Here is a 22930-nt window from a genome sequence, read left to right on the forward strand (position 1 = left end):
ATGGTGATAATATTATATTAACAGACTTTTAAATACAATCTTATTGCGTAACATTCAATTGTTCATAAGCACACGGAACAACTTTGGAATACTTTACCAACACATGCAAAAGCTGATTTAGACAAACCACTATTCTATAGCCCTGTTAAATAAATTCAATGATTAACTAACTTTGGAAACACAAAATATCACTTTTCACTTCATATAGAAATGGTAACTGAAATAAAAGACTGATTTTATTCATTTGTGGTATTGTTAATATTACAAATTGCATTTGATTTTAGAGTTCTAGAAACCAATATATCGAAAAAAAATTTTTTTTTAAAGTTCGTTTAAAAAAAATTTAGGTTACTTTAATTAAACTAATCGTTTATATCTGTGAAGTTTGTCGAATTAAAAGAAAAAATACTATATGATAATTTTTTTATATGAAAAATGACCAAATCAATAATGCAATTATAATAGTAGTAATATATTTCATTAATAATCAGGCAGTGAGTATTCCCTAATTATCACACTATAAAAACATTCAACTAATAAGTGTTCATAATTAATAATTTAATCTACAAAAAAAATATGATCCTAATAACAGCCACCGCACTAGATGGCGCTACGCACCACATTTCAAATAATAAGCATAACATAAGTAGAAATTATCATGTATAGAAAGTATTTGAAACCTATTAGTAATACTAGCCATCGCAGTTTTTATTGACTTTACTGTTCGATGACCTTTAAGTAAGGTCTTTTAACAGCCTTTAAACTTAGTAAGCATTATAACTTAAATCCATTTCTAATTTGGTTTTCTTAACTAGTTTCCAATATACTAACTGTCATGTAGCAATAGACAATGCGCATACAAACTTACGACTTTATAATGGTCGATTTACGATGTCTTTCTTTGTGAACACAGCCGGGGTTCGAACACACGACCTAAAGGGTGATATTCGAGCGCGCTGAAACGACTCTAACACAAATTAGTTAATCTCTCTTTCATAAGTTAACATCCTTTGTCCATTCAAAATTATTTGGTTTTAATATAATACTAATAAATTTTCATGTTTGTATGCGCCATGAAATAGTAAGGGGGCACTCAAAATGCTAAAATAATTCATGGGCCTATGATCATTTTAATGCCATTTGTTATTAAATATTCAGCAAGAATTAATTTTTTATTGCTCTTGGAAAACTTTTCCAAAGATAACAGAGATGTTAAAATGACAGTAAGCCTAATTCAGTGCGCCCTTAGCTCAGTATGCTATGTACAGAACAAATTAACTAATTCACAGACTAGATGGCGCTTTACCACATGTGCGTTTCACGAATCTCGCTGATAATTTGACCAGCGCGTTGTAGAGCCTGAAAGAAAGTGCAGCGTATAGAATTCGTCAGGACTTGACAATTAAATGTCAAGTGTCAACTGTCATAATTGACATATAAAGATATAAAGTCTCTTTAATAGATAAATCAATTTATGGTATTATATATTTTTAAATATTAACTCAACATCTACCAACAATTACTGACAAAGAAATACTTATTATGATAATTTTCATATCTCTGTCAGCTGTGTTGTGTTGAATATTCTGTGCTTTGATCACAGAACACATTATTTTAGTGGGGTACAAAAATTAAATGGAAGGTATTTCCTTTATTGATATAGTTACTATTCTTCTTCAAGTATTAAGTAAGCACTATAGAGGAAGGGGAGGGTGTTTGATTTTGCTTATTTGGTGATTACGTCAACAGTAATTATTTACGTTTTTACACACATTGTCTATACTTGAAAACGTAATGCATTTTCGAGGATTCCTAAACTATTATTTACTTTTGCTGACTGGAGGGGGGGGGGGGGGGGTGTTTAATCGCAGTAAATCTGCTCACGTAATACCTGAACCCTTTAATAGTAAATATAACTTACCTTAAGCATGTCGGCAGCCTCCTTCCTCCTCTGAGCGATATGTTCAGACTCGTTGAGGAGGCTCTCGGCCTGGTCCGACTTGTAAAGGTGGGTCACCAACTCCGACTGTAGATTATCCTTCACGTAGTTAACCAAGAAATGCATCACCGCTTTGGGCACAGAGTCCTGAATCGACTTCCGAACGATGTAGAAATACGATTTAATGAGTCGTTCTGAAATATTAATATTTTTTTATATTTACCTATTTTATTTGTAAACGTACTATAAACTTCCAGTAGTTAGTAGTAGTAGTAGCTAGCTAGTAGCCTTTCGTGTCTCAATATAAACGAATATTAGTATTATATTAAAATTGTCAAAACCAAAAAGTCTATCATAATATGTTCAAATAAAATAAATCAGTGGCGCTACAGCATATATAGGTGTACCGGCAACGCACTCGCCCTCTGGCATTGAGTGTCCATGGGCGGCGGTATCACTGAACATCAGCCTCCTACCAGTTTACTCCCTGTTCTATAAAAAAAATGTAATTTGTCAATCTAATAGGCGTATGTAGCTGATCAAACACGCCCTCGAATTTCTTCGGTCTATGACAGTTTCCTGACGATGTTGTCCTTCAACGTTCGAGCGAATATTAAATCCACACACAGATAGTCTATGGGTGCAAGGCCGGGATTGAACCTAGAACCTTACACCTTCATCAGATGTAAGCCACAGGCCAACACTGATTTTTCTGCTCTCTTTCTGTTTATATATGAAATAAACGGGTCGTCACATTACGTAATATTATTTATATTATTACATTTATTAATTTTGCATACAATTAAGAAAATAAACTTTATGTGTGTATCTGATTATTTAACTACATATTTGAGGTTTAATATATGTTTATGAGTAGGCATTTTATACACTGTAAGCATGCAGACACAACATTCGTTAAACTATTGTATTTATCATTAAAGATCAAAACACCAACTTTAAAATTATTTCCAAATCAGTGATATTCTGCTAAATTTCTTAGACAATTTTATTTGAGTCCAGAATTGATTTGCAATATTTTTAAAGCCGGCGTCCCAGAATATTGTAACATGTCATACATATTTAGTGTGTGAGGGTGCAGGTGTGAAAATTCGCGTGATTGTAATGTGTGTAAGAATTCCTGCCTGCAAAGCGTGGACTAAATTTGGATCATGATTGAACATATTATTATCGTTAACATTATTCTAAATGCATGTAAATTTTGTGATTTGTGGGTATAGAACACGTACTAAAATATGGACAGAGTGTCCTTATCGGTAATTCGTTTAAATTTGGCTAGTAACGATTACAAAGTGTTAGGCAACAAAGACAAATAATAAATCGCAATCGCATAAAATTCCCTAAACTGTATGAAGTTGAATCACTGTGTTGTAATACAAAATTGTTTTCCAATATATCGTAATAATCATGTGCTATTCGTGCATGCATATGCATGGCGCTACAAACTACTGCGCTTCTAACACCATCTTTAATCTGTTTTATTTAAGTAGATCAGCCTTCTGTGTTTGACATGATGCAATTTTTCATACGATGTTTGCCTTCATCATAAAAATGAAATTCCATTAGTTCACAGCAATGATTCGATTGCACGAGCAAGCCAACACTGCTTTACACTCTAGAAATATAATTCTTAAATTTGTTTTTTTTTATTTTCTTATAAAATTAAGTGAAGTTTCTTAGGTTTTGTAATATGACAGCCGCTGTATTTTTACATAGGTAATAATAGCCTAGGTAACCCTAACAGACAGATTTGTGACTTAGAGGCTAGTAGGAATGTGTGAAATCACCCCACCCCTTTCCTAAAAATAACTTTTCTTAAACTCTTCCTGAGACTCTTCCTCTTCCTAAGACCTATGATGTGTGAAGATTAGATGTTGAATGAAAAAAATATTGGATATAAATTTGAATAATACATACACAAGACATCACAAGTACGAACACAATAACATCCAAAAACATAACATAACATTGAAATTATTAAATCGGTCTAAATACTAAACAAAACAAAGATTGAACACGCTAATCTATGCACGGTATGACACGAGTCTATGGTTCAATGTCAAAAAATATCTATGAACTCTAAGCAAGGTTTAATAGGCCAATATCAGAATTAATAAATGTTTTTTTATTCATAAGAATTATCTAAATTAAAGGCGAAAAGACGTCGTAGAATAGGATTGGACCAAGAGCGACACAAAATCGGCGCAAACGACCTATGATTATGGGCAGAAATTATTAACAGTCACACAAGAATTTATTTCCTGCTAGTGGTGTTTGTGACTGTATCTTTGTTCATGAAATTATTACTTATAACATAGTTTTAAAAACCTCTCAATAATTTCAACACTAATGATATGAAAATAATAGTTACATCCACGAAGATGTATTGCGTTTAAAGGCGCATTTTTCGCTCGCTTTTAAAACTTTGTATTATATACATATGAATACAAATCAAACAGTGGAAGTTGGTAATCATGACTATTACGTTTACAAAGACGGAAAACACCTATCAAATTCAAGATTATTGTTTATTACAAATTTTTAATATTACTATAGTAATTCGAAATCCTTGAATAGATTTGTAAAAACTTCATTGGTTGATTAACGAAAGTAAAAAAGGGAATTCTAACGAAATTATGTTTGCAATAGAGAAATTTGGATAAAAATATTTCTTGGTTTTCGCCAAGCAGCACAACTATGCGTACCACAAGCTACCCATTAAAGTATTCAAAGTCGATTTCTAGTTAAAAAGAAGCAAGCAGAACCTAATTCTATCATCATCGAGAAGTATCAAGAATATTTACACGAGGTGCAACCAAGCCATATATCTTCGTGAATGCAACTATAACCAGAAATAATTTGTACAAGCGACAAGCAGATGAGAGGTGGTCGGAAACCAAAAAAGCATTGCCTATAATCCTCACCGACTAAATCACCCATATGGTTCAAATGCATCATACTGATGCCGTCTACTGTCATACGATTTTGAGGGGATAACTCGCTCCGTCCACCTAACATTACAAAATTATTAAACGTCATGGAGTATTATTAGTAACAATGGTTAATGGAAAGAAACGGGCGAACATAAAACATCGTTTAAATCTAAAAATCAGAGATTTTGTGGTACCGACGCGAACTTTATTTGCTCGAATGTTCTTTACAAATGCGGAAACAGGTAAAAATAAATAGGTGATGTATCCTTTGTACCAGTTCGATGCAAAAATCAGCGCAAACATTAACTATAACGTGATTTTTGTATGTAGATTAAGGGCCTGTTTCACAATGTCCGTATAAGTTCCAAATAAGCTATTTATTACTCATTGGTAGGATAAACAGTATTTTTGCGTTTCACGAGTGTCAGATAGCGCTATTCGTCATGAAACGCGAAGTATCTTATTCGGAATTTTTATCTTTCGAATAATTTATGTGTTGCATAGCTATTTGGTACTTTATCCATACATTGTGAAAGGCCCTAAGTCAGATACTTTACGTTTAGTATGTGGAACTAGACAATTATCCGTGGTCACTACTAATTTTAAAAAACCAAAATCAATTCTTTTTTACAGCAGCCTGATAGCAAGCACTAATAAAATCAAATATTATTTGTATATGTATAAATCTGTTTGTATATCATGAATAAATACGTATACGAATACGTACCTACGTATAACGTATACCTGACCAAGAAGTTTGTAATAAGGAAAGGATTCACTGAAAATGATGATGACGCTTTTCACTATGTGAGTCGTAGAGATAAATCTTGACTCTCAAGGATTCAGTAACTGATAACTGACAAACTTGGAACTAAGTCTGACTCTGTTTTGAATCTGACATACTTTTTCTAAAACTGACTCATACAATAAGGGAGCGTTCTAGTATTATGTAACGAATTTTAGGGGGGGGGATTCAATTACGCGTTATTATTAATGTAATCTTAGATTTTCCGGTACTTTACCACTTAAGGGTAACTTTTAGGTACAAAGAGTCACTGGGTGATTAAGAAACGTTACCGCGCGTTAAATGGGGGGGGGATGTCAGGAATCTCCAAAAATTGCGTGACATAGTACTTGAACGCACCCTAAGTTACAAAGTTCGCGTCGTTACACCATTAAATTAAACCACTCTTACAATCTCAAAAATTTCAAGTATTTAAAAAACCTTACCAATAACATCACAGTCATGTTGTTCTCTATCCGAGAGCTTTCTCGATGTGTGACTCGGTACTTCCGGTAGAAGGTTCACAGGCTTTTGCGGAGTCATCGATCTATTTTCTGGACTGCCATTCATCTATAAAGATAAACATTTATTTCAACATTCAGCAAATTAAAAAAAAAAGTGTTATATTTAGAAATCACTTCCAGACCGCAAAAGAAAACAATGTTAGCGGGCGAAACCAATTTTATACTTATAAAAAACTAAGATCCATATCCAATCAGTATCTTAGGTCAAAATATATAATAATAGTGTCAAAAATGATACTGAACAAAATGGTTTGACAGCTTTTGAAACTAAATTATTTTTTTTTTATAGAACAGGGGCAAACGGGCAGGAGGCTCACCTGATGTTAAGTGATACCGCCGCCCATGGACACGAAGTCTAAATTATGACAATACTTAAGCGAGAATAGCGTGGGCGTCTCAAAATTGAGGTCATAGGTTCAAACCCCAGCTGAATACCAATGGGCCTTTCAGTCTTTGTGCGGATTTAGTATTCGCGTGAACGAATACGTCTTGAGGAATGCCTTAAACCCAAAAACTCCACGTCATTTGTCTTGCAGACAAGGATATCACTTACTTATTCAGAAAATGATTACAGATACACAGATCTGAGTCCAAGAACCACCAAAAACCACTAGTGGCCTGTATTATTTTTATTATTAATTAATTAATAATTATATTTTTTTTTAATTATTAAGCGGGGCACGTTATAAAATCCTGTACATTTTTCTCACACGGCATTCAAAAATTAAACAACTGTATTCCAATACAGCATGGCCATAGAACGAAAGATCATATTATTTCTCGAGCACAAATGATAAAAATAATGAATTTTCACACAAAAAGACCTAATTCGTTTTACAATTCCTTCCCTTAAATTTTATGGTTCAGATAGAATTATTTTACACCGTATATCGAAATCGAGATGCCGAATAGCAATTTTAATTTAATGAATGTGAATAAAGCTATTACCTGTGGAGTCTGTGGCGATTCGCTATTCTGTGAGGGCAATCTGTCATGTCCGTCAGTAATGGCCGGTACTTGCTGTAATATGCATTTATGAATGATTTTATAATGTCAAATACTATAGAACCTCCAAAAGTCGCCAAAGAATTTAATATATATTAATGTATTATTATTAAAAAATACTACCAAGACCGACTTCTACTAAGAAAATCAACATGAAACTCTTGCAGCGTATACGGTGGTATACGCAACCCTACGATATTTTACATACGCCGCCAACGTATTGTACGTATCATACTATACTTTTGACTCAAACCAACGATAGGCAAATTGTTGTTTGAAATCAAGAAACCTGAGTAATTTCACACCATAGTCAACTTAGAGGTTCTACGATATCTGTTACAAGCTAAATTAATATGAGGTGTTAGGATAACTAGCCGAGGTAAGAAAACTTATGTACACGCGTTAGAAATTATACTTATTTGGCGTAACAATATAAAAATATTTCCAAACATTTCTAGAGAAATTGTATTTAATGCATTGAAAGTTTTACTATAGCCCATTATCAAGATTTTGCTTAACGTTCATCTATTATTTTCGTTAATTGGCTAAGGAAAGGCATACTAGCTTACAATGGTTATGGCGCCTTTCAAGTATCACGTCAGCAGATTTACTGCAATATATCCCCCCCCCCTTCTTGTCAGCAAAAGTAAGCAAAGCTCCCAAAAATAATAGTATATTATATTGATTCCTACAAAAAAACACTACGATAACAGTATATATGATATTGATTTTATGTTGGAATCCTCGGAATTGCATATCATTTTTACGCATGCCTATGTGTGGGTAATATTTGTAATACTATAAAATAATTACTATTGACCTAATCACCAAATAAGAAAATCAAATCCCCCTCCCCTCTCTCCTATATTGCTTGCTTTGTGGAACCTGCCTACTGAAGTATTTCCGAACCAATTCGACTTAGTGTCCTTCAAGAAAAGAGCGTACCAATTCTTAAAAGACCAGTAACGCACTCGCGGTAGTGTCCATGGGCGGCGGTATCACTTAACATCAGGTGATCCTCCTGCCACTTTGCCCTTTGTTCTGTACTTTCACCAACTATTGCATGACGTCGATATCGTTCGATACGATAGTGTTGTTCCTGTCAGTGACAACATTTTAACAACCGTATTTAAGCCTTACACTCTTAAAGTCCTAATCAACTTTGCTAGTTTTTAAAATTATAAATTTATTTAATTTTTTGTATGTTATTTTGTCTGAGTTTAAATACGATAGTGCCGTGTGAAACTCAGTTATTGCATTGCAAACCAAAATCATGCATCAATTCAACCATGATTGTGAAAATTATGTCAACGTGGATTTCCCAATTATTCTATTACGAATAACTGAACCTAAATTTTTTTCAAAAATCTAAAAGTGGCAACCCTAAGTTTAAAATATTAGTAATAAAACGTTCCGTTACTCGTAATGCGAAAGAGAGCCCACTTCAAAAAGCACATGTGGATGATATGACGTTACCTGAACATCCCAAACATTAGCTAGAAACGCCAAAGTGGACCCCCTTTCACCCATTTGCCGGAGCAATTGGCGAAGAAATAACTATACAAAAGAAATCCTATTAAAATAACTAGCCACTTAATTGTCTATGGATACATGACCGATTTCTTTTGTTTTTTGTAACCATAATGTTAAGACACTCCTTAATCATATATATTTTTTGCAATTTTAATCAATATAACTTATTATCCAAAAAAGTTAATTGTAATTAAGCGATTAAGTTAATTTTGTTAGGATTGTTAGATATTCATAGGTATATCGCAATAAAGCAGTTAAATCAGAGAGAGTTCATTCAATCTCTAGAATGTTAATTAAAGATCGATATTCAATCAAGTCGCTAGAATATTGATTTAAATAAAGCGGCCGAAAACGTTTAACTTAACTTAAACAGTCTGACCGAAAGCAAGTGTTGATTAATAATGTATAACAAGATGGTAAAACAAGGCTCCGCCATGATTATTTCATTTGTTATTGTTATTTCGGTGATCGGGAAGTAGTGAGAGCTTGGAAATTCCGTGTTTTGTTTTATTGTAAATAGTTAGGTTATTCTTGTTGCCTAGAAACGTTTAGGAAACTCATTAAGCGTTTCGTTCAATCACTTGTCTGAATGAACTTTAGCGACTTAATTGAATACCGAAACTCAATTGAATTACTAATTTACTGCGACAGATATATCATAAAAAAAATTGTCACGGCAACTTAATTTCAAAGCTGTATCAAAGTAATTAAAAAACTGAATCACGTGTATTTAATAATTAGTAAGTAATTTATCTTTTTTGCCTCAGGGTAACATACTGAATTAGTCATAAGTTAGTTTCTTCATATTAATATTACCTGTTAGTGGCATTATATTATATGTTAGTGGCACCCTGAAATAATTTGAAAAATTTACTTTAATTGTATTATGTACCGGCGATGGGGCTGGCCGATTGGGTTTGGTCCGAAATTCTTCAAACCCATCCGTGCTTTTCAGTAAACCAGAGACCAGAGCTGCCTCGCGGTGGAAATCTGGATGCTTCGTGTTTATGTAAGCCAGTTCGATAGCCACTAGGTTTTCCACCTGGAAAAAAATTATACATTGCATACAAATATAAAAAAAATCCCTCGAATTAGTGCTTATGTGTGTTTCAGTGAGATCTTTTGGAATTTTGTAGTAACTTCTTATTCCACACTTGCTCTCTCTCTCTCTCTTGACTCTTCACCAAAGAGATGAATGAAACGTAGGGAGGGAGTATATTTGAAAATGTACTCAGAGACGATTAATGGTACAATTAAAGGTTTAATTTTATATTTCTTATTAAATATCATCGTTTATATTAATTTATTTAAGTTTTTTTATTATTATTTTTAATTTTGCTGTAAATAAATAATCTTTATATTTCCTTTGTATACAGATAATTTGTATCAGAGTAAAAACTTTGAATATTATAATCAAATTCTATTTTTAGCTGAATAACTATTCCCAACCATGGACTGAGATATAAATTGAAATTAACATAATATGTATTTTAAGAGGCTTCCGTGTGACGTCATCGACATATTGAACAGAATTATTTTAAAACTTAAGTAATTTTTTTAACCAAGCTGCCATATGTACAGTTATATATTTTCAATTAAAATTTATCTTAACCGCTCTACGCCCTTGACTAGCGAACTGGTTGTAAATGTAAATGTACGATTAATTTAATTTGTTTTTCTTGACGTTCATAAGTGTACAACTTTACCTACATGAATAAAGATCCCGAAATAAGAGTCCCGACCTACCAACTACTTAATGTCCCCCAGTATGTGACAGATCGTAGTGAACAAAAAGACAAAAAAAAAATTAATAAAGGGGCCGTTCATAAAATACGTCACACTGAAATCAGCTTTTTTTGACCCCCTCCCCCCCCCCATTGTCACGCTGTGTCACACATTTTGTGACCCCCCCTAGAAATATTTCGTCACAAAAACTAAGACGGGGGGTCTTATGCCCCCCTGCTGAGTATGATAAATTCTAGAGAAATAGTATTTTCATTTGTTACTGAATCGAGAGCGCAGGGTACGTGGAAACGTTACTCTATCCCCCCCCCCCTTGTCACATCTTGTCACACTCGGCCAGACCCCTCCCCCCCCCCACCCTTGTATGCGAACGTAGTTTATGAACGGCCCCAAAGATATTTTGATTTGATTATACAAGTATTGCTTACCATAGCATTGGTGGCAGGAAGCCGTGTCCTCAACAGCTGGGTAACGACGTCAACGATGCGCTGATGCAGCCGAGGGAACCTCAACAGCTCTTGCTGCACTTCGGTGCCACAATGCTGCACTATTCGCTGCATCTCTTCATGGACCTTTATTTTTTTTATATTATTAACCAGTGGTCTAAATTATTAAAAGTGGTAAGGGGTTGAAAGGGTTGGAGGATCTACAAACAAAGAGTGTTTTTAATGATTTTCGATAAAAAATTTATTAATAAATGAAATCGATTTATGTTCCATGACATCCACTGATATATTCTCATCGAACTACATAAGAAACATATATAGTTAAATATTATACTATTTTTTAAGGTTATATATATATAACGAGTAAACATATATGATAATCTCAACATTTTTAGAATTCTACATTATCACTGAGTATCATTACAGTAATCCCCTTACAACGCGTTTTCCATCCCCTATATAACCCGGAAGATTTCTCAAGTTATATATCTGTAGTGTACTGTATTTTAATAATGTGTAATTATTGATTTGTCATATATATAAAATACTCGTGTCGCGGTGTTTGTGGTTAAACTCCTCCGAAACGGCTTTCCCGATTCTCATGAAATTCTATGTGCATATTGGGTAGGTCTGAGAATCGGACAACATCTATTTTTCATCCCCCTAAATCTTAAGGGTAATCCACCCCTTTTATTTATTTTTTAGACAAAATTTTTCGTTTTTATTTTTTCACGATACTTTTTCACCCCTCTACGATCAACCCTTATTTTTTATTTGTTAATAAAAAAATAATTCATGTGTCTCTTAATTTTCACTCTTATACGATCAACCCCTATTTTTACAACCCGATTTTTATTTTTTTAAATCTATCCACAGATCTGCAATGAGGTTGCAAGATGGCAATCAAATATTATAATTGTAGTAAAATTAAAAATATGTTTCTTAGAAATAACCTTCATGACAAAACAACGTTTGCCGGGTCAGCTAGTATATATATATATATTTAATGATTTATCCATAATTAGTTCCTTTGCATATGTTTAAATTGTTGTAGATAAAAAACAGTTTTTGAATTATTAAAAAAAAAACTAAATTAAGAGAACTCTCCTACCGTGTTATTATAGATTTCTGTATTTACAAAATATGTTAAAATAAAATAGACTTACAAGTTCTACACATCTCTGCGAGGGATCTTCAAGTCTTCTTATCTGCCTTTTAACGAGCAACTCAAATGACACCTCAGGAACAAATAAAGCAGGCCTAGGCCCTGTTGCATTGCGGATTGCAGTTAATATGTCCATACGGGTTAAACCTGAAAACATTGGTTAATGTTTAAGCAACTTCATGTCTTATTACAGATGTATTTTTTTTACACAATAAACTTAATATATACAAAAAAATATCTCTAAGTGTACTTTATTACCTATATATTTTATAACATATAGGTAACAAAGTACACTTATGAACGTCATAAAATTACATCAATTGTGATTTTACATTTACTGCCAGTTCTCAAATCAAGGGCGTAGAATGGAAGAGAAGAACTGGCAATAAACTCTTCGCCACACTTTTTAATTGCCAAGTTTTTTTTACACAATTTGTAAGAAGCTGCAACCATTACACCATGTTCCATATGACATCTTAAGTAATAAAGAATAATAAAATTAAATTAAAACAAAGATTTGTTCTCCATCAGCAGGAGGCATGGCGAAATAAAGTGTCCATGGGCGGCTGTATCACTTAACATCAGGTGAGCCTCCTGCCCGTTTGCCCCCTGTTCTATAAAAAAAAAATAGGAGTACGCACTTACATACTCGTGGGAACAACAATACATTAAATAATCCTATTAAATATTTTAACGCAAATTCAGAATCATAAATATACAATCTGCAGTCTAAAATATATAGTGCAGTGATAATTAAGAGGATTTTATAACATTAAACTTCAATCTAGTTTCGGGAGCTGTCATACCATTTTTACTGTTTCAAGTTTGACATGTGACAACTCCTAATGTGATTTGAGATACATAGTACCTTTGAGTCATAAAGTCAAGAACATTATTGCTTTTGACAAATGAGTCACGTGACTAACTCAAAGCGTCCCGTATGTCAATTCGACTTAGGGTCCTTCAAGAAAAGAGCGTAAGAATTCTTAAAAACACACTCGAGCCCTCTGGCATTGAGTGTCCATGGGCGGCTGTATCACTTAACATCAGGTGAGCCTCCTGCCCGTTTGGCCCCTGTTCTATAAAATAAAAAAAATGTCAAAATCGAATAACTACTTGCATATGTAAAAAAAATATTTTGACATATGCAAGTAAAGCGTAAAGCACTCACCGACTAAAGGATGTATGGAATCCAGAGTACGACCAAAGGTCTCATGGAAGATATAGCATATCCTCGCTCCACCACAGAGCTCGGTAGTCTCAATATTGCGTGCAGTGCCCTCTATCGTCGAACAGTACGCACTGGCGAACTTTGTTATAATCTGTAGCAATGTCTGCGATTTGTCAGACACATCCTCGCCGTACGAGTTGAGGAGGGATTGGAATTGGGATATCATTACATTTACTCGAACCTGAAATTTAAATCAACATTTACACTACAATTATTACATGTTCCGTTGCTGATTAAAATCTCCTACTTCTCTTCTTTTATCTTCTTTCATAATCAATAATAATATTAAGTTTAAATATGTAAATACAGTCAAAACCGTTTACGACGACATCGTTTAGAACAACATACCGGTTATATTGACCAAAACCAAACGTCCCAGCTGGTTCAGGTTCTGAATGACGTCATCGGCTGTTACGACTATCGGTTTTTACGACCATATATGAGTAGTCCCTTTGATGTCGTTCTAACAGATTTTGACTGTATTATGTTTTTAACTAATCCCTGTGTTTCCTTTTGATACGTTTCTATATTTTTTCTCGCGTGTATTTCCCGACCTATTACTTGAAACTGGCATAGAGTTATATCTATTGCATTAAATTAAAAAAAAAACATCATTAAGAAGGTTAATGTGTGACTGTAGGAGTCATACATTTTCTGGCTTAAGACCAAATATTGCCATTAAATAAAAGACCTAATATATACCAAACATTAGCGCTAAAAAAAATTGTGTCTCCGATTTCTGTGTTTCCTGATATTTTTGATAATCAGTTTTTTGTTGCTGACACATGTAGACATTTTTAAAACTTGTGTTAAGAGTACACACTGAATATCCATTAGGGTTCAAACCTATGTACGTCATAAGAGTCACACGCTAAAACCCCTGGTCAACACCATATAAAAAAAAACAAAAAAAAATTTAGTATTACTAATTGCAGTTTTTTACCTTAAGTTCTGGTAAGCAGTCTCTAATATGGTGCATAAGTAGTCTATTAAGTGTCTTGGCTAAGTGTGGAGTACCATTTCGAGTTGCAATCGTTGGATATTTTCTTTGAAGGTACGTCGCTTCGTCTTTTAGCGCATCCTAGAAGTTTAATACCAATATTATTTTTAAATATTACACTGGAGTTTAAAAAACGACAACAGATAGTTATTTAATTAAATTTAGAGTTTGCAGAAAAAATATATTTCAATAAAATTAAATACTATCTTAAAAAAGGATTCTGAATTTAAATTAACTGTCAGTTCTCAAATCTAGTAGAACTGGCAATCTATCAGTTACTAGATCTATAACCAAAAAAATTAAGCGTACTAAGACTGTACATTGTAATAGTAATTATTATCAGATATGATATTTTAAATAATTAAGAAGATGAGAGAAATGTGCCTGAACGGGGTTTCAAAAAGAAGTACTATAGATAGTAAGTGAAAAATTTAGTTATAAAAATTATACCGCAATAGTTTTCTTATCGATAATGTCTTGCTGCGATCTGTTGACGACACCAATGATTCCAAGTTTAACTGGAATCACGCGTCCACACAATATATCTATCGCATCAGTTCCTGAAATAAAAACAGAACTATTAATAGTCTAAAACATGGCGTATGAAGTTTGTTTTAATTTTCTAAAATTTAAAATCATATTTTACAATCTTGCCAGTACATCAAAATATATGAATCATAAATAGCTAGGTTTAAATTGTTCCTTCTACGCAACGCCAAACGATCAAGCCGCTCGGAGAGAGATTAGTCGTCGACGATTCGAACCGGTCTATGTAATCGTCATATGTAATCTCTTTGCAGTCAGCCTTTTTATTGGTTGCTGAACTCTATGGTTTGCAAATGTGTGAATAAATAAATAAATATTGATGTCCTCATAACTTTAAGAAAATATAAATTAATTTTTTTACCTGCATCCATCAAGTCAAGTTTGGTAACAACGGCTAGAGTTCTTCTGCCATCAGGGTCCACGTCTTTAGCCATTTTGATAGCCTCACTAGTCGCCATATCTGTGTTAGCAGCCGTTACAGCCAATATTATTGAGTTTGGATTGGCAATGTGTTTGTAAATGAGGTTTCTTATTTGATTTTCAATATCTTCCGGTTGATCACCTATTGGCACCTGTAATGATACCCTTTGTTATTCTAACCAACTTAAATTGATTTGATAAGACTCGAAATATTTGATTGTTCAAATGGATATACCATGTGTTTTAATATTAAAATGTTACAGGTGTTCAGATTAATATATAAGAAATGAATTATGTGCCGACATCACTCTAATTTTATGTATAAAACAATATATAACAAGTATCATATACATAAGGAAATCATGATCAAAAAAACAAGTTACCTTGGTAATACCAGGAAGATCCACAAGTGTAAGATTTACAACTTTGGTTGAGTAAATCTTTAAATTTATTGGTTCTGGACAAATGCCTTTATTGTTTCCCGCCATTCTATCTGTTTCCCTGTCAATCTCTTCCCGTATCTGGTCGAAATCTGTGTAAATCTTTTCTTTTGTATGCAGAAACTTGCCCCATTCTTCCAAATTTACTGTACCTGAAAATAAAGATTAAATCATTATTCTGCTTTCACCGGTTATTTTATTATAGATTAGTTTGTCAACTTAGTGAATTAAGGTAATTAAATTTTACCCTTTGAACTAAATTTTAAGTACAAAACAAAACAATTTTTTTTCTACTAGTATGAAGCCAGTTGTCAGCTAGTAATGATTGACTGTGAATTTAACATAACACAATTGAATAGGACATTTATCTACACTAACCTGACGTAAATGATTTAGATAGCTGAGAAAGGGGATTCCATGACTCAGTCCCAGCCAGCTGGCTTCTAATTACTGAAGTTATTATTATTATTACAAATAAATTAAAATACATCTCTACAACCTATTACAACATAAGTATTATATTTAAATATATAATATTCTTGACTAGAATAATACTAAATATCAAACTAAATGTTACTGCCTGTAATGAGATATTTTATGATCAAGTATTGTTCTAATATATTTATGATAAGAAAGACTATTAAACCCAAGTCTACTGGTTAGTAAAGAATTAAAAAGAACCCCCAAGCATTAGTTTTAAAAATAAAATCCCTATTTCAATTATATTATCATCATAAGAGATTTTTTTTAACAGCAGCAATTAAATAAGCCAGATTAATTAAATATAAGGAAGTTCTTTGCATGTTATTAAATCATGCAATATTCCAATGAATAAGGATGTTGTTATTATTGGTCTAGTTAACACAACAGTGTGGGATTAAATATAATTATCATTGTGTGCATGACATTGAGACTACATACAATACATAATAAGTATTGCTTCTGAATAAAGACTGCATTTTCTTGATAAAAAATGTAAACAATCATGATTCAATGAACTTATAATGAAACCATTTCATAGAACAAAGGAATATATGAATAGCGGTATATAACATTTGATTGTGAAGTTAGGATGTTTAGGCATTCTTTAAGACTTTATCATAATATATCTTTAAACATTGAGGGTTTGTTTTACCTTCTTCGGCAGATCTGTGTTCTTTGCTGTCTTTAGGGCTGTAAACTAATTGAAGAATGAGCGGTCGACGTGTCACAATTCCAGGACCCCGTGGTAGGAAAGAACGTCCAACGAGACTTTCGATAACTGAACTTTTTCCAGAGCTCTAAACATAACAATTGGTTAAAATTCGGTATTATATATTATTTTAATTGAACTTAAATTATGGAATATGATAGAATGTGAATGATTTCTTTATTTCATAGATAAATATCAGTTACAGTTATTTTCATGAATAAGTGAATGGGGACAATGATCAGAGATGACATACATATTTACATAACCATTGTTCTTGTTTTTATCGATTGAAAATGAAAGTCTTTTACTAGCTTTATTAAAGGAATAAAAAGAATTTAAATAAGAAAAAGCATGTGAACCTGAGTTCCCAAGACGACAATCTGAGGTAATTGGATGGCATCAGCTCCAACAGTGTTAAAGACGTCTTGCAATTTATTAATAACTGGTATAAGGGCTTCCATGTTTGATTATATTATTATAATATTTTCAATTAAAATAAACGTTTTAAAGACACGCGCTATTTAAGTTATCTTTATAAAGATGATTTCACTTTTTTATTGTATCTATCAAAACACAAAAACTGACCGGTAAAAATCGGCCATATTGCAATAAATCTAGAATCAAGCACAGACTAGAACAAATTATGTAGATGTACATAGTACTAGGGGGTCTAGTCAAGATGGCTTAACAGTAGTGTATGTAGAAAGTCGAAAACCAAATTTCTATGAAACTGACAGCTCATGTCGATAGTTGTTTGCCTAGGCCCAAAAGGCGTTAGTCGGGATACAATAAGCGACACCATGACAGTACTACAATATAACTGTTATAGATACTTTAAAATATATTTTCGTTTATTGTTGAGTTGGTCAATGTTTAACGTGTATCCGAAAAGGAAATTTATCTTAAAATTTGTGTATTTGCATTATTCGCGTCGAGTTTGAAATATTTTATTTTTCATTAATCCGAAATGAAAATATAAATTACTGCAAAAATTTATAGATTTTTTTATATTGCTAGAAGACTACATAATATATATAAATGTGTGTGTGTGTGAACGCTACAGTAATAAACTGATTTGATAAAATTACGGATTTGTTGATTACTATTTATTTCCTTACTTTTAGTCGAAACTAAAAAAACCTTTATTTTTATTTATTTATTCACACTTCATTGCTAGAATGAAACACAAATAACACAATACATAAAAATTACACGGGATGCAACGGGCGGCCTTATCGCTAACAAGCGATCTCTTCTTGGCAACCCTAGTATAAAAAGAAAACAGTAAATAAAAATGATGAGTACAAGAAGTGCTTAACCAGAAGATATAAAAAAATACTTTACTTTCAAATAAAGATGTACATATTAATTTGAATTTCAACGTGACAACAACAACATTGAAGCTGTCAGAAGGTTAGGAAAGAAAGGTGAAGAGTCAAAACTGGTTGTTAAAATGTCAATACCATGAGTTTCAAGTTAGACATTCAGAAATATTTTTGACTAGAAATTACCTAGTACTACATTTAGAAGGATAATCGGAATGAATTAATTAACAGGCAGAAAAAACTACAAGTTCAGTTACAGAAAAAAAGGAGGAGGGCTATACTACTTTTATTAGATACGACAAACTAATAGTATTGAATGGTAACCAGCACACTTCACATTTCCCCCGATTTCTTGAAACCACTTAAATAAAATAATATTGTCAGGAGCACCAGAGTTAATACATCCTAGTAGCGCAAAAGATGAACACGCGACAAGACAGCCATCGAAGAAAAACAAAGTATCTTAAAAATAATACATTATCCAAAAACAAAGCTTGAAATAAAAAATGATACGCTAAACGTTCTTTCAATACCAAGATTCTCACAGTTTCGAATAAAAATCACCCTCCGCATCTCCCATTATGGCCGGTTACCGTGGAAGAGATCGACCAAGATTATGGCGATGGTGGCGGAAATCTGATTGACCAAGTTCATACAGAAGGAATATAAATAAATATTTTTAAGAAACACGTATATTAAAATTATTCTACCTTAAATGCTCGAAGTTGTACAAAGAAAGTTTGATGAACTTAAATGTATCCTAAAAACATTTTGAAACATTTTGTAGTAACAGAAACATGGTTTGAAATGTGAAGAACAAACAAACATACTTATTTTACCTGTATGTACATCAATATAACTATAAGGATTTTTATACATAAAAATCTAAGCCACAGTATAATAGAGGTCTGGAGGTTGCATTGGGAATATACACAACATAATATGGGTACATATCAATAAATTTAATCTGGCTATGAGACTGGTCTGTAAAACTGATCGCTTAAAAATTAATCAATTCCTCCCGTTATTAAGCCACTTACGAACGGGGTTATTATGGGGTTATGCTGCTGACGTCGAAACTATTGTCATGCTGTACTAAAGAGCTATCGTGCAATATATACTTTAAAATGAAGGGAATCTCTGAGAGATAAATTCGAGTAAATTAATATTAAAGTGGAATAAGTGATACTAATGTAATGATAATATAATTTAGTCTTATATTCCATACTAAACATATTTCAAGGCCCACAAAACATATTTAAAAAATTGCCAGTTTTAAATAAATAAAACCTATTTACGAAATCCACACATTTTTATGTCTATAAAAATCGTAAAAGTTTTTTTTAGATTAGCATTAGCACTAGCATTTATTTATAACCGTGAACCAGTGTATTCTAAAATTTCTTACTAATAAGTGAACATACAAATTTAGTTTTCAATTTTTTACACACACTACTGCTAAAAAATCTTGACTAAGCCCCTGTTTAACACAAACTGTCATTTCCATACAAATTTATCAAATTTTTACAAACATTGTTAATTGAATTTAAATTAGTCGTCTTGTCTTCGCGCCTTAATGATGCTTATTTTTTATTGTCAGGATTCTCATTTTTCTCTGTATGTATTATGTGTAAATACTACGACCGATGACGCTTGGCTCTACTTAATCTGTGTATTAGCGAGAGCTGTGACCTTTTAGTTTGACGTTTAGATTTAATTTGTGATTTTATTGTTTGGTTTGTACTTTGTAGTTGATTCCATTCTGATTTGTGGTTCATGTCTAATGATTTAATCAATGAAATAAGTATTACATTTCTTTAAAAGATATTAATGTTATTTGTTTCACATGTAAATTAGCCTGTTATACCATTGAAATGAGTAGACTTTTTCCGAATTTGTTGACTGAGGTAATTTAGAAATAAAAATGAAATATTCTCTGTTTTTTCGATGGATATTTGATGATAATTTTATTTTATTCTGATAAACAGAACAATCAAGTTGATCCGAGAGGATACACTTCAAACTCGAAGTCAATAGAGTTTGGACCATGGCATATATCATTTGATGTCAGTTGTATTCTACCAAGTATGTGTTCAACCAAAATTGTTTGTGAACGAAATGATGATCAGTTCTGCCAGTTTTGTATGTAAGTTACATTTTGTTACAATAAAAAGTATTACTATTAATCAAAAGATTTATGCACTAAATAATCTACAGTTGTAAATAGAATTCTTAAATAATTCAATTTCAGATACAGCAGAGAATTAAGCATACCACATTTTCCTGATATGATATTTCCAAAAAATATTCTCACCTTACAGCATACTAATGGTGCTAAAATAGAATTTAATCCTCTTGATGCATTAAAAAGAGTGGCGGTTAGAACTGAGGCTATTGAAGTATCCTGCGCAGAAGAATGGCTAGAAAGCAGGTAAGATTTTATTATTAATTTGGTGCATTCTATAATTACTACATTTAAAAAAAAACATATGTGCAATTCACACATGGTAGAAGTGAAACCTTCAAAAACATTTTTTTTATTATTAATCATATATAAATTAATCATTTTCCATTATCTAAATGTGTGTGTTCTTTTAAAACAGTATATTTTAATGATAAATTTTAATTTATAAGTTTAATATAAATTTTTAATTTGGGAAAAACTAAAACATCGAAAGTTTGAAATTCGATCAAATGAAAAAGCGGCAGTAAAGAGAGGCTGTATAATGCCTGCTATCTCATTTTCTCCCACGTTAAATCATATGATGAATTGATGTTTCTGTCTCTCTTTACCGCTGCATCCGGTTTGAAATCACGACGATTCTAAAGAAGTTTCACTTCAATAAATAATAGTCATTATTTTAATTCTTATACTTAAATAATTTGAAGTAGTAAAACATTTATTACTTAAAATATTAATTTGTATTATACCATACTTTTCAGGCCAGGAGCAACAAAAAAAAAGCAACCTTTTGATTGGACCTTCTCAACAGATTACAAAGGAACACTGTCTGGCAATCTAACCGTTCAAGATTCTCAAGAGACAATAGACTTTGAACTGCTAAAAAAGAAAGAACAAATATTATTCTATCATGATCTTACATTATTTGAAGATGAATTACATGATCATGGGATTTCAAAGCTCTCAGTAAAAATTGTAAGTGTAGACTTTGGAGGAAATGTATGAATAAAGGAACAATGTATTTTAACTTAAACATAGTATGCTGTTTGTAATATTGTGACATATATTTTTTTTGACAGGAGTAAATTTTTGTGTTTTTGTTAAATACGTTTTTCAAAGGAAATTCTTTAAAAAAAAATATTTGTAAGACTTGTACAATGTCCATAACTAGTCATACAATAATATAAAAAAACACTAACATAAATTCAACTATTTATTAAATGTAACATTGAAATTCAATATATACTGTCTTAAACCTAATGTAGGCTTAATGGCATTGTTCTAAATTTTATTTTTCTTTAAAAAAACTTAGTTTCTTTACTTTTTAATTTTTTTTATTTCATAGATAAAATTCCCTATATATATCTCCTGAATTTCATTCTTACATTTAATCAAAAGTCAAATTTATCATATTGTGTATTGTATCACCAAATTAAATTATTGTATAACTATTAATACATAGAGAAGGGTTTATTAATAATATAATAACAATAATATGTAATCATTTTCAGAGAGTGATGCCAACATATTGGTATGTGCTGTTGAGATATTTCTTAAGAGTAGATGATGTCCTTGTTCGTTCCTTTGAGACCAGAATGTTTCATATAATTAATACAGATTATGTATTAAGGGAGTTTACTGCCAAAGAAGCAAAGGCGCAGGATTTGAATGTAAGTTGTTTATTTTTAAATGTTGTTTTTTTTTATGCCATAAACATACTGATTTTTGTATTTGCCTCCTTGATGATGGCATTTTTTTGTTATATAAAGTGACCTTATGTACTATACTTACTTCTTACTATAAACTATGGTTTGTAGTAACTTTACTCATAACACTAAATCTTGTTTCAGATGCCCACAGCACTCATGAAGGATGCAGATGATGTTATACCTCATTTGCCTGTGAAAGAAAAAGTAACAGATAAACTGGTTGTGAATATAAATAATTAAAATTATAGATCTCAAAGTAATTTAAGTTGTATGTTGTAAATGTATTCTGAGCTCTACATTAAAAGTTTTAATGAAAGTTGTTTTTAAATTATGTATATTATTTCTATAATTATTGGCTTCTTTGCTTTGGAAAGAGATTAAGAGTTACTGTATCAAAACAATTATACTTTCGAAAATATAAAGGGTGTTCCAGGATAGAGTATCAAGTGGTGGTGCAGAGATAGAGCAACCTTAGAGGGACCCAAAAAATATTCATGTATTTTTAGTAGTTTAGAAGTTAGTTTGGGAATTTTTCGGTGTATATTTTAAAATAATCTAGTCTATTTGACATGATAACAAAAAAATACATATTATAGAAGAAATTGTATACTCAAAAGAATCAAGAAATGCAAAGAGAAATAATTGAAGCCAAAAGAACAATTAAAGACCACAGACAAGCTTGTAGAACGCTTCAAGCAACCTTTTAAGGCAAATCCTCATTTGTCAGAATGATGGTCGTCATTCAGAAAATTTCATGTAATTTTATTTTAATAAATTGATTGCAAATATTTTTGC

At 32.0% G+C, this 22930-nt stretch overlaps 2 protein-coding genes across 9 annotated transcripts; one reads left to right on the forward strand and one right to left on the reverse strand.

The window, feature by feature from the left end:
• Position 1: 1 nt before the first annotated feature.
• LOC110992552 (dynamin-1-like protein) lies at positions 2-17545 on the reverse strand. 8 transcript variants are annotated; one of them, XM_045633059.1, is made up of 16 exons: positions 17279-17544; positions 16863-17007; positions 16106-16177; positions 15671-15879; positions 15229-15439; positions 14772-14881; positions 14265-14402; positions 13262-13502; positions 12092-12237; positions 10908-11051; positions 9629-9778; positions 7147-7218; positions 6121-6244; positions 4882-4968; positions 1922-2133; positions 2-1359 (listed from the first exon to the last, which is right to left on the reverse strand). In XM_045633059.1, exons 1-16 carry the CDS (start codon positions 17378-17380, stop codon positions 1303-1305), a joined length of 2220 nt encoding a protein of 739 aa, XP_045489015.1. In that variant the 5' UTR covers positions 17381-17544; the 3' UTR covers positions 2-1302. The 8 variants fall into 8 exon arrangements, with proteins under 8 accessions (XP_045489015.1, XP_045489014.1, XP_045489019.1 ...); XM_045633058.1 differs by having other exon boundaries at positions 9611-9778; XM_045633063.1 differs by lacking the exon at positions 7147-7218 and having other exon boundaries at positions 17279-17545.
• Positions 17546-19961: 2416 nt separating this feature from the next.
• Positions 19962-22923, forward strand: LOC110992536 (TIP41-like protein). Its single transcript, XM_022258403.2, has 6 exons — positions 19962-20151; positions 20233-20390; positions 20496-20675; positions 21188-21401; positions 21938-22096; positions 22277-22923. Exons 1-6 carry the CDS (start codon positions 20119-20121, stop codon positions 22373-22375), a joined length of 843 nt encoding a protein of 280 aa, XP_022114095.2. The 5' UTR covers positions 19962-20118; the 3' UTR covers positions 22376-22923.
• The last annotated feature ends 7 nt before the right edge of the window (positions 22924-22930 follow it).

Source organism: Pieris rapae, chromosome 22, assembly GCF_905147795.1.
Source record: "Pieris rapae chromosome 22, ilPieRapa1.1, whole genome shotgun sequence".
NCBI lineage: Eukaryota > Metazoa > Arthropoda > Insecta > Lepidoptera > Pieridae > Pieris > Pieris rapae.

Bases quoted from the DNA above. Each gene is read 5' to 3' on its own strand.
- LOC110992552 (XM_045633058.1), bottom strand. From the start codon at position 17,380: ATGGAAGCCCTTATACCAGTTATTAATAAATTGCAAGACGTCTTTAAC. The intron at 15,880-16,105 runs GTTAGTGTAGAT...CTTTATTTTCAG, and splicing joins ATCTAAATCATTTACGTCAG to GTACAGTAAATTTGGAAGAA. The intron at 7,219-9,610 runs GTAAATTTTTCA...TGCATATTACAG, and splicing joins CGGTACATAATACAATTAAA to CAAGTACCGGCCATTACTGA.
- LOC110992536 (XM_022258403.2), top strand. From the start codon at position 20,119: ATGAGTAGACTTTTTCCGAATTTGTTGACTGAG. The intron at 20,391-20,495 runs GTAAGTTACATT...ATTCAATTTCAG, and splicing joins CAGTTCTGCCAGTTTTGTAT to ATACAGCAGAGAATTAAGCA. The intron at 21,402-21,937 runs GTAAGTGTAGAC...AATCATTTTCAG, and splicing joins CAAAGCTCTCAGTAAAAATT to AGAGTGATGCCAACATATTG.